Source organism: Schistosoma haematobium, chromosome 3 (assembly GCF_000699445.3).
Source record: "Schistosoma haematobium chromosome 3, whole genome shotgun sequence".
NCBI classification, from domain to species: domain Eukaryota; kingdom Metazoa; phylum Platyhelminthes; class Trematoda; order Strigeidida; family Schistosomatidae; genus Schistosoma; species Schistosoma haematobium.
Window position 1 is genome coordinate 37,849,806 of NC_067198.1, and position 12,937 is coordinate 37,862,742.

Here is a 12,937-nt window from a genome sequence, read left to right on the forward strand (position 1 = left end):
TAGATAAAATAGCGATTTGCAAGTAGGTCATGTATTTCAGTGAAAGAGGATAAAAATGTGTAATGTAGGGTAAGATCAATTGCTGAGATCACTTTTTGATCAGTTTTGTCAACTGAGAACAAACATTTAGAGAACTAGATTATTTCTTTGATTTTACGCTTCTGCAACTGCCTAATCTTAAATTAAACGAGTTATATCAAGGTGTAGACTGTTTGAATGCACGAAATCCATTATATATAGCTATGAGTAAGCTATGATATATAAATTCTCCTCTTAGTCCTGTAAATTTTACATCAGCTAACCCTGTTAGTTAATGGGGTCAATTAAAGATAAACGCTATTCAATTTGGACATTACTTAGACAGACTGTATGAGTGTAACATGGAGTAAAGCTTCTCAATCTACTTAATTTTACTAAACATGACACAACATCGTTAATAATACCGTTTAGAACAAGCTAAAAACAGATAACGAATATAGTAGGTGATAAGTAAACATATATACACATAAGCTTATATAAAAGTAACCAGTTTTAGAAGTGAATAACTGATAAAGCTAAATATGTATATTCATATTGACTCAAAAATAATAAAGGGAACTATGTGTATGAAAATTGATTTATTTGTCGAAAAGTTTTAATAAATCACATAGATATTATGAAGAATCTCTACACGACTAAACCATCCAGCACAGAGAACAAATCTCCATCAAAATCATCCACCTGAGCTACAAATCTTCTCCACTACCTCTATCTATACAAGCTCTATAAGATATCATAAACTTTGATACTTAATTCATAAAGTTGAAAAAACTTGTTTATCATAGGGATTTTGTTTTAATAAAAACATTAAATGTATACAGTTCGGATGATTCCTGACCATGCTAAATTTAGAAAAAACGCATTTCAAGTTAAGAGAATTGTGAAAAAAGACTGGTAATTTCAAAATAATTTTTTTAATGATGCTTTGGAATTTAACAGTTGAATTCATGATTCAATTAAAGCTAGACCACCATGGAAAACCTGGAAGCACTGGACGGCCTTTTTGTTCTAGTATGGTACTCCTCAGCCGTGAGCATCCACGATCCTGCCCCAGGGGATTCGAGCCCAGGACATATCAGTCTCACGCGCGAACATTTAACCACTAGACCACAGAGCCGGTCGGCATCCAACTGTGTTAATGTCTAACTTTAACCAATCCAACTAATTGTATTCACTATCTGAACCATGTACGCTGATTAAAACCTTATGATTAATTAAAACATTTATTCAGTAATTTTACCTCGTGAACTATTAAAATACGTTTTATAATTTAAAGAAAGTTTGACATGAAATACAGTCATATAGCAACGATGGATAATGGATCGCAGGGAAATCCAAAACGCGCGTTTTGTCTTATTTGGGACTCGATTCCCAGAGTGAACGTCAACTCTGCAATGCAGGTGCATCCAGCTGACATATCCCAAATAGGACAAAACGCGTATCTTGGATTCCACCACCAACCACTATTCATCTTTGCTTAAAATGCTTGTGACTTAAGACAATATCGTCGCAATCTGCATAGGATGCACATATACCAATAAGCAAACAATACCAAGTGAACAGTCATATAGGTTAAATCTCCATGGCTACAAATATTTCTTTTTCTCACGAAATTGTATACACACTTGATAGATTTACACAATTTGAATTAATTTCTTATTTATTCAGAAAAAATATTCATTTTTCAAATGATCAAATCAAAAATTAAATCACGTTAAAGCTCATTAATATTAAAAATCAGCATTTTGCTTGTTGCATAATTGATTTATAGGATTGTCAATAAGTTACAATTATGATTTCTTCAAAAACCAGAAAAACAGTTAGTTTCATCATGAAAAACTGCTATTTATAACGCTAGACATTTTGGTAATTGACTTTATATATTTTCAATAGTTGAGATCATGAGTCAGTTGAAGTTAGACCTCCATGGAAAACCTGGAAGCACTGATCGGCCGTTTTGTCCTATTGTGGGACTCCTTAGCAGTACCAGATCAGTGGTCTAGTGGTTAAGCGCTTACACGCGAGACTGATAAGTCCTGGGTTCGAGTCCTGTTAGGCGGGGTCGTGGATGCACACTGCTGAGGAGTCCGACCCTAGGACGCAACGGCCTTCCAGTGCTTCCAGGTTTTCTATGGTGGTTTAGCTTCAATTGAATCATGAATTGAACTATAAAATTACTAAAATCTCTACAAAACCCCTTCTGATAAAATTGTTTAGTCAAGGTACTAGTTCCGTGAGGAAACGTGAACAAGGAATAACTAACATGATGTAAAAGAGGGATTACAATGCTAGATCATGTAATATGAATAATAACAATATACTTAATGAGTCAGTAATGAATTATAACGTGAATGTAGTAAGAAGACTAAAATGTATTTGCTACAACAATTGTAGGTAAAGATAATAGAACTATGAAATAAATGGTGATATTATGAGCAATTATGAATAAAATAATGAGAATATGGGACATAAGTAAGGGAAGGAATGCAGTAATAATAATTATAATTAAGGCCAAGTTAACGATAACAATAGGACGTACTTCTTTTGTACGCATAGCTCTGGCTTGAGCTCATAAATGGTAAAAGCTTCGGCTATTTTTAGGAGTTGGATACTAAGAAATCTAGGTAGATTTGGACGAATCATGTATACAACCTTAAAATCAAACTGTGGATCAGTAGAATGTTTACACTTGATTAGATGTTCAAGTATGGAACTCCTGACTGCCTTCCTTTTACTCTTGTAGGAGCATACTGGAACATGTTCCATTATCTGGTTTGAATGGGAGCGCTGGCCACGGCCAATGTACCTCGCTCCATAAGAGCAGGTAAACTGGTGGATACACATGGAGGCGACCACACAGGGAAGTTTATCTTTTATGGATACATAAAACAAGTTCCTACTAGCGAATGTTATTCCTAGTTTTGCCGTCTGGAATGTTCTTTTTATCGTTGTCGTTCAACGATTTTTGATGACATCAGATGTTCGATCACCTTTAAAATTCCTTGTCACAACTACTTTTTTCCATAGCCAAAGCTCCTACCATCCATGAGCTCAGGCCAGAGCTATGCGAGCAAAGTAGTACGTCACATCGTTATCGTTACCTTGGCCTTAATTATTCTTATTCTTCTTCTTATTATTATTACTGCATTCCTCCATTTATGCACATTCTAAAACTATCAGTTGATAGATTTCCTGTTATTGTTTATCTACATTATGATATTGTGAAGTTGATTTATTCATTACATCATTTATATGGAATAAATTTCACATTCAACCTTTTTTAAATAGTTCTTTTGATAATAACAGATTCATATCAGAAGGAGTTTAGTAGATATTAAAGTAATTTTAACAGTTGAGATCATGAGTCGACTGAAGCTAGACCACTATGGAAAACCTGGAAGCACTGGACGGCCGTTTCGTCCTATTTCGGGACTCCTCAGATTTGTGATAAACATGTCAGAAATCAAGCGGAATTTCTATAATAATAAATGAATTTCATACATCAATTTTTTAATCATTTGTAAAACGTAAGTATTATTATGGACGTGTAATGAGCAACTAACTGAAAATTAATGATTGTTTCATCTAACTCATTATGAAGCGCCAACTGAATTTTTTCACTTTATCATCAAAATGATAATTGAACAAAACATTTTCAATCATAATAAACTTTCAAGTTATAAACATCAATCAGTTCATGATCTTAATCAAAAACTTAACAATCTCCACAACCCCTAAACTGATGAAATGATTAATTAGCTGAATAACTCTAACATACAACTTAATAATGTTCCTGCGTGACTGAGTATATTTTCATTGAAAACTTACATTTGAAACATGTTTTATGGTCATAACATAAGAAAATATTTCTACACGAAAGATACTCAATACTTTCATTCATTTTACTTGCTTGTTTGAATCTTCCCAGTCCACTGTTAGCCACTATAAATATCTGCTTATAATGCTTGTAAATTAAGACAATATCGAAACAATCCTTACAGAATGTACATATGCCAATATGAGATTGATCAATTGCAGTCCCAAATATCTATGCGAAGATTCGAAGAAACAATATCAACTAAAATTTCACTCCATCGTACAAGCTAGTGTCTATTAAAACTCAGTAACTAAGCGAATATCGTGATGGCATTTGAAGCGAACGGTATTGAGCTCGAGTCATGGAATGAATACCAACTCTGAGATACGGATGCATCGAGCTGACGAGTCCTGACTAGGACGAAACGCGTGTCCCGAATTACATCTCTAACTACCATCCATCTTTACTTAGAATACTTGCGACTTATGACATTATCGAGGCAATCTGTACAGGATGTACCTATGCCTATAAGAGACTGATCTATTTCAGTCCCAACACATCCATCGAAAGATTTAAATAAATAATTACAATTATCTATTACATAAAGAAACTATATGATTTTTGTTACTAACCTTTCTATATTACTTATATTATCTTCATTTGTCATTAATTTTAATCGAATTGAATGAAATGTTAATAGAATTCGTTGATTATTATCTGCTATAAAAATGAATCGACATTTAATATTTGGTGGATAATTACTTGGATAAAATGGTGAGAAAAAATTTCCATATTTAATTGTATTATTTAATAATTTATTATAATGAAATTCATAATCACAAAATGTATTTTCTTTATGTTTTCCATTATTTTGATAATTACCTTAGTTAAAAATTAAAAAAAAAGAAAAAAAGTAGAATAAAATAAATAAAAAATAAAAAATGAAAAAATAAAAAATAAAAAAATAAAAATGAATTTCTCTTTTTGAGTTAAAAATTAAATTTATAAAATAATGAATTTAAACAATAGTAAACTATGATTATTGTATTGGATAAAGCATGACAGTTTTGTATTATGTAAAATGAGTATGCGGGAATTTCTTTTATATTTAAGAAAATGTTTTTTTTTTGTTAAATTAAAATCATTTTGTGATTGTGAATTATTTACGTAATAAAAATTGATTTATTATTATTATTACTACTTAATTGTTTTATTATTTAGTGGTTTATAGATTTCATATATATGAAGTCGGTAAAAGCTATAATTATTAGATGAGGGGTATGTTTGTGAAGATTGTAGTAATTTAATAGTTGAGTTCATGAGTTAATTAAAGCTAGACCAATATGGAAAACTTGGATGGATTGGATGGCTGTTTCGTTCTGTTGATGGACTTCTCAGTGGTGCGCATCCATGAACCCGCCATAGCTGATTAGAACCCAGCACTTATCAATCTCGCGTGCTAACACTTAACCACTAGACCACTGAGCTAACCTTCATCTAACGGTGTTAATGTCTAATTTCAACTAATCTACGAAATTGTCATCAGTGAGTCACTATCTCATAATAGAACCGGTTGAACTCTACTGGTCACCGCTTCTCACTAGAACTTCAGGAAATACTTCTCGAAACAATTTTTTTTGGAAAATTGAACATTGAACCGATTGATTTTCTGTTTTAGTGAATACATTGACAATAGGAAAAGTTGGTTTTAATTATTTTTGAGTCCTATCGTGAAATTAATAACAGTAAATGATGTGTGTTGTTTTATGTTTATTATGCACAATTAAAGTTTTGGGTTAAAATAATTCTTATCAGATTGTGTTCTTTTTGGTGGAGATTGTAGTAATTTAATGGTTGAATATATAAGTCAATTAAATCCAGACCACTATAGAAAATTTGGGAGCATAATCTGCACAAAACCCCTCGATCTGATAATAATCATCCTGTACTCATTAGTGATTGGGTTCAACATATATTTTGATGGAGTTCTACTGAGAAGCCAAGACGAGTGGATCGCAACTGTGCCTGTTGGGAGACAGTTACTCACTGGACAGAATGATGGACTTTGGCACAATATCGTGTATTGGTTGAAATTAGATATTAACACCGTAGGATGAAGGCTGGCTCAGTGGTCTAGAGTTTGAGTGTCTGCGTGGGAAAACGTAGGTCATGATTTAAGTGATTCCTGAGGGTTGGTGGATGTGCACTGCTACTAGGACGAAACGGTGGTTCATTGCTTTTAGGTTTTCCATGGTGGTCTAGCTTTAATCGACTCTTGAATTCAACTATTAAATCAAAATAATTCACTTAAATACAATTAACGTTAAAAGTAGACATTTATTATTCATTCTGAAAACCCCATTTGTGTATTCAAAAACACTTAGTTCTCACCTTAAACCTACCCTAGTAATATTGGCTTATTATCCAGAGTGACTAGGTTTCAAATTGTGTTCACATTAATATTATTACAATAGTTGAGATCATAAGTCAATTGAAGCTAAACCATCATGGAAAACCTGGAAGCACTGGACAGCCATTTCGTTCTATTGTGTGACTCTTCAGTAGTGTGCATTCATGACCCCGCTTCGCAGGATTCTAACACAGGACCTGTGAGTGCTCGATATCTAGACCACTGGGCTGGCATCTCAAAGTGTTAATGTCTCACTTTAACTAATCCACGAAATTGAGTGACACATTCACCATTGTCATCATTGAGGTACTATCTCACAACAGACTCGGTTGAACTCTATTGGTCACTGCTTCTCACTAGAACTCCAGGAAATTCATTTTGAAGTCAATCACTAGTGAGCATATGTTGATTCATATCAGAAGGGGTTTTGTGTAGACTGTAGTAATTTCGATATTTGAGATCATGAGTTAATTGGATGCCCACTCAGTGGTCTAGTGGTTAAGCGCTCACATGCGAGACTGATAGGTCTTGGGATTGTATCTCGTGAGGCGAGGTCGTGAATTCGAACTGCTGAGGAGTCCTACAGTACGACAAAACGACCGTCCAGTGCTTTCACGTATTCCATGCTGGTCTAGCTTCAATTGACTCATGACCTCAACTATTGAAATTACTACAAAATCTCCTCAAAACCCCTTCTGATACTTACTTTTATTACTATTATTATTATTATTATTATTATTATTATTATTATTATTATTATCCTTGTCTCCTCTTACCCCGTTTACAGTCTAGTTGACCTTTTATTTTTATATATAAATATTTTTAACAAGTATATTGTGTATGACCAGATTGTTCAAAATGTATTACGCTGGTATATCATCATATAGTTATGATGATCATCGTCTTCTTATTTACATTATCGAAATTTATCAGAAAAAGGGACTAATTACTTTAATTAATGTTCTTTCAACACATTAAACAAGATAATACATTACAAGACTTACTTTTTAAATCAAATGTAAATTGACCAATAAATCCCATTTGTTGATGATATTTGATACCAGGAATTTTAGATGCTGTATGAAATATTAATAATAATATAGAACTAATTGAATAAAAATCATTTTGTGGAAAATCATTTAAATCACCGCATAATCTATAATCCGCTGGTCTAGAATAATTTATTGAAGAGATATTCATAAGATTAGAATGTTTTGCCATTTGATTATTTGATTCAATTGTAGTAAACATATCTAAATAATCTATACATCTGAATAAAAAATAAGAACAATAAAAAGGATAGAGCATATATATAGATAGATACTTGGAAATGTTATTCATTACGTAATCTACATTAGTTGTCATATGAAAGTTACATCATTAAAAGTTTACAAGTTAATTGGCATGATTTTATAAGTCGGATACATAAGAAAATGTAAAGGTAATAATATAATCCTTTATAGGACAATATTGTTTTGTATACCAGATGAAATGAAGTGAAATATTAAGAAAGAATTCTTTAGTGGGACTATTAAGAAGTGATGAATCTAATAATGATAATAATAATAATAGCACTTAACTAGTGGTGGTTTTGTGATCTAATAAATTGGTCATTAGTAATGTGAAAACATATGGAAAAAACCGATGACCTTGAGGACGTTTCAGAAGATAATCACTGAAACTCATTTATTTGGGAATTCTGGAATAATTTTCAGTATCTTATACTTCAGTTATTTGCTATTGATATTTACTTATACAAACATATTATGAAAAATAATATCACTCAAGGTCTATATCTGAGCTGTAAAATATGATTATCATGGTTACATTCAAATTTATAATGAACACATGTGCTTGAGGGGAGTTATCATTTACCGGATGACCATATTGTGAAAAGATATTTCTTTTTGTAGGACCTGAAGAAGAAAACTATGATCTTGACGACTTAAGAAATTGATCACAAGAACTAACGGACAACTAATTGGGGTCAGTTACATCTGACTTTTTAAATTGAGAATTTCTGATGTATTATCACCTTACTTCAAAAAGTCTTACCAACAAAGCCTGAGCTCGGTGGGATAAGGTGAAGTATGAAAATTTTAGCGACTACCTTTTCTAACTCTTTCCTTTCTTTATGACATGGTAACACAACTAAGGTTAACACTTTGATGCTGTCACGATTCTGTATAGTCAAATGTATAGCTTCACCCGTAAAGCTTAGGTTGTTGCTTTTAGTCTTACAGTTATCCGATTGACTTTTCTGGCATTACAGAATATATGTTTTCCAGCCGAGATAGCTCGATTAAGTCATCGCGACAAGCAATCATGACCACAATGTTAAGGTAGGAGCTTAGGTCCAGAAAATGCGGATATACTCATACAAATATAATAGACAAAAAATATTCATTTACATCAACAGAACATTTCATGATCCTACAGTTTACCAACCTCAACAAAAGAAATTCGGGTGTACTCTGAAATCTATTTTCAACGTACAAGTTTTATTAACATAAGCCTTCTATTATGATACTGAAACAGTGTTTAGACCACATATGGTTGCAGTTTGACCCATCATTCATATAAGAAATTGAAACATTCCACATATAATGCGAAATAAATATCATGGAGGATGACGAAAGTAAAGATATAGATTAACATGATGGACGACTATATTGTTCAATATTCCGTTTGATGAAGAATAAAACTCATCAATAGATTTCATGAACGATTTCTTGAAGCCTACCCTGAACAATTTTAAGCGGTTAAGTAAAATCCACTATGTTGAATCAGTGGGTGAGCAGTTTGCACTATATGTATGGAGAACTACTACAACCATCATCAAAAAGGTATAAACAGTTGTCTACGCAAGATATTGCATATCCATTGGCTGGATACCATCAATAACAGGCTACTCTGGCAGTGAACTTGGCGGCTTCCAGATAAAAAGGATATTAGGAAAAACACGGGAAGTGGACAAGACATACATGGCGGAAACCATAAGATTGCATCGTGAGGCAAGCCCAAAATTGTGATCCTCAAGGCCAAACGAAAAGAGGCAGATCAAAAAAGGTATGTCGTGCTAGTATTAGTGACAGACTTCCAATTAAATGAATAGATATTGGAAACAATTGGAAATCAGGGGCCAGGACAAAGTTGTCTGAAGAATTCTGGTCGATGGCCTATGCTCCACGAGAGGTAGCAAAAGTAAGTAAGTAATACTGGTGATTCGTTATTTCAAATGATTTATTCAGCATTTTAATTTCTGTATCCTTAGATAAGAATATTAGCTAAATTTTCGAGATAACATTTATGGTTATCATTCAATACAGTTCGAATAAGTTGTATTTATTAATGACCCAAGTCAATCAGACATAGGATAAATGAGAAAAGATGCGGACACCCTATTGATCAACATATGATTTCACTTTCTAATGAAATAGTGGTTAGGCGTCTGCTTGCGAGACTGATTGGTCCTGGGTTCGAATCTCACGAGGCGGAATCGTGGATGCACACTGCTGATGAGTCGCACGCTAGGACGAAACAGCCGTCTAGTGATTTCAGGTTTTCCATGGTAGTTTAGCTTCAATTGACTCATGAACTCAACTATTCAATTACTATAACATACACAAAAACCCTTTTCTGAGAAACAAACATGTGTTATTGATTGTCCATGTGGCTTTATTTCACGATAGTTATATGTCCATGTTTATAAAGGAGTTGTTATATATCCTCAATTTAGTTTGACTAATAAGCATTTCCAACCAACGCTGGGTTTCCTCAATCTACAAGTTAATCATTTTTTATTAGAGAAAGTTTGTGTAACAAATTATAACTATCGCTACTACTCTGTTACATAGAAGAGTGCTTTGCCTTAATTGGACCAATGTTAGCAAAGGAAATTCGATTCCTTCTTCACACTAACGACACAAATCTCACAAAGTACACGAAGCTTCAAAGTCAAAGTCTACTAGGACTCATTGATTTATGCCTAAGAACACATTTTCAATTCAACAACAGAATATACGAACAAACAAAAGGGACATTGATAGGATCACCAATATCAGAACTGATCGCAGAAGTAGTGATGCAGAGACTAGAAGCCTCGATATTACCAGTGATCAAGCCAAAAATTTGGATCCGCTCTGTTGACGACACATTCGTCATCGTCAGAAAAGGATGAGCTGGAAAACACGTACAAGCTAATCAACAACATCAAGTTCACAATGGAACAGGAGTCAAACAACAAACTATCATTCTTGAATGTATTAATCACCAGAACTGATACAGGAAAACTGTAAACTCAAGTGTATAGGAAGCCGACCCACACAGATCAAATTCTTAACTACAATAGCAACAACCTAAAAGCTCACAAAATCAACGGCGTATACACTTTGTTCAATAGTACGAAGAAACATTGCAGCACACTGACAGCATGAAAACTGAAGAAAACTACCTAAAGATCATCTTTCAAAAGAACAACCACTCAATCAACTTCATCAAAAAAAATACCAGCCGCATGCATCATCACAAACAAATTCAAGTACAGAAATCAACAAACGGATCACCCTATCATACATAAAATGCTTATCAGAAATCATCACGAAACTGCTAAAAACCATCAGTACTAACATATTTTTATCATTACAAATGATAAGACTATTTCCCGGTTTTTTTTTTAAATTTTAAATCTACTAAACTACCCATTAAAACGTTTAATTAGTTGAATTTAATTGAGGATTAAAATAAAAATACAAAAACATAAAGCAACACAACAATTTTGAATACTTACTTTTTCTCAATAGGTTTTCTTAAATTGAATGTTGTAAATGTAATTTTCACTAGTTCATTAGATAAACCATGAAAATAATACAATAAACAATTTAATTCATATTGATAATTTTTCGGATAATTCGGTGTTTTAAATATACCCGATTTATACATTGTACTATCGAATAGAAAGCATCGACAATCTAAAATAATGAAGCAAATATTATGATTATTATTACTATTAGTAGTAGTAGTAGTGTGGTGTGTGCTACTTATATTGACATAATTAGTATATGATGTTAGTCGCGAACAGAAGGTCTGGCAGCAGAGAGACAAGAGGAACGAACAGTAAAGAATAGGAACAGGATGTAATTTGTGTGAAAATGCAAGAACAATGAAGTCTGAGACATTTTGAGACAATTGATGGACATTTTGCAAATCAAGCATTTACTTTATGATTGTTAGATTTTATTAACACGTCGTGTAATTTTGTGCTAAATACATTCGATTGTCCCCACTCGTGTTCTTGTTCACTACAGTAGTATTAGGGGTAGTAGTAGTAGTAGTGTGGTGTGGGCTACGTATATCCACACAAGTAGTATGTAACAGTGGTCAAGCATAGAATGTATTTCAGTAGAAGGTCGATGAGGAAAGAACGGGAACGGAACACAATTGGTATGAAAACGCATGAACAATGAAATCTGAGACAATGGATTGATATTTTGCAAATTAGCGATTTACTATGTGATTCTCAGATTTTATTGAGATACTGTGTAATTTAGTGAAAAATACATTCGATTGTCCCCACTGGTATTCTGATCACTGCAGAAGTATTAGTGGGGGTAGTAGTGTGGTGCATGCTACATTATATTGGCATAAGTAGTATATAACGCAAGTCAAGAATGTAATGTCTGTCAGCAGAAGATTGGGAAGATCAAGGAAGGAAGAGCGGGAATAGAAAGCAATTAGTATAGAAATACAAGAACAATAAAGTCCGACACAATTATTGAACATTTTGCAAATCAGGTATTTACCAAGTAACTCTGTAATGTTGTGCTAAATGTAATTCGGTTGTCCTAACCTGTGTTCTCCTTCACTACAGTAGTACTAGTAGTAGTAGTTATAAGTAAATAGCGATTTTTATTTGAACGGAATTTGTTTTAAGAAACTTGAGAAAAAAAGTATATAACTGTCTTACCATTACACTTTCGCCTATATATGCATATATATTAATATATGTCTTGCCATTAAGCTACTTCTTATCTTAACTTTCTCTTCACACATTCACTTATACATGATATCTATTAAACTAAACTATTTGTATTCATTTAAGTGTTTTTATTATGAAAATCATAAAATTTTGCATTCTTTCTTATGGTATAACTTTCCTATGAAACTATTCACTAGTCATTAGTTCAATGAAATAGAAAAAACATACAACCAAATTAAGCAAATCGATCATTTTTCTTAAAAAAAAGAAAAGAACTTTAACAAAATATTGAAATTTCAGTTATTTAATGATTAAAGAAACTGATTTCGTTAAGAAGGATTTATATGTGGCTTATTGAATACATTGTGTCACAAGACAAGCCCTCACATGGAATCCTTAAAATCAATGGAAAAGAGGAAGACTAAAGAACATATTATGCCAAGAAATGGAGACAGGTATGAGGAGAATGAATAAAAATTGGATAGATTTAGAAAGGAAGGCTCAAAACAGAGTGGGTTGTAGAATGCTGGTCAGCAGCGTATGCTCTATTGGGAGTATCAGGTGTAAGTCAGTAAGTAAGTAAGAATTGAACACATTATTTATGGCATTCGGATGATATTATATGACTATTCAAATTTGGAATCTAGTAAATGTATCCTAGAGACTATGACTTTCAACAATTATCGTTGATCAA

General features: G+C 32.9%; 1 protein-coding gene across 1 annotated transcript in view; it reads right to left on the reverse strand.

Annotated features, from left to right (window-relative positions):
* PRSS56_3 (Serine protease 56) overlaps window positions 1-12,937 on the reverse strand; it is a gene marked incomplete at both ends in the record, with an annotated part of 44,744 nt that overhangs the window by 14,880 nt on the left and 16,927 nt on the right. The window contains 3 exons of the mRNA XM_051219058.1: window positions 4,489-4,738; window positions 7,271-7,536; window positions 11,056-11,236. Coding sequence (XP_051069818.1) covers window positions 4,489-4,738; window positions 7,271-7,536; window positions 11,056-11,236 — 697 coding nt within the window. The remainder of the gene's footprint in view (window positions 1-4,488; window positions 4,739-7,270; window positions 7,537-11,055; window positions 11,237-12,937) is intronic.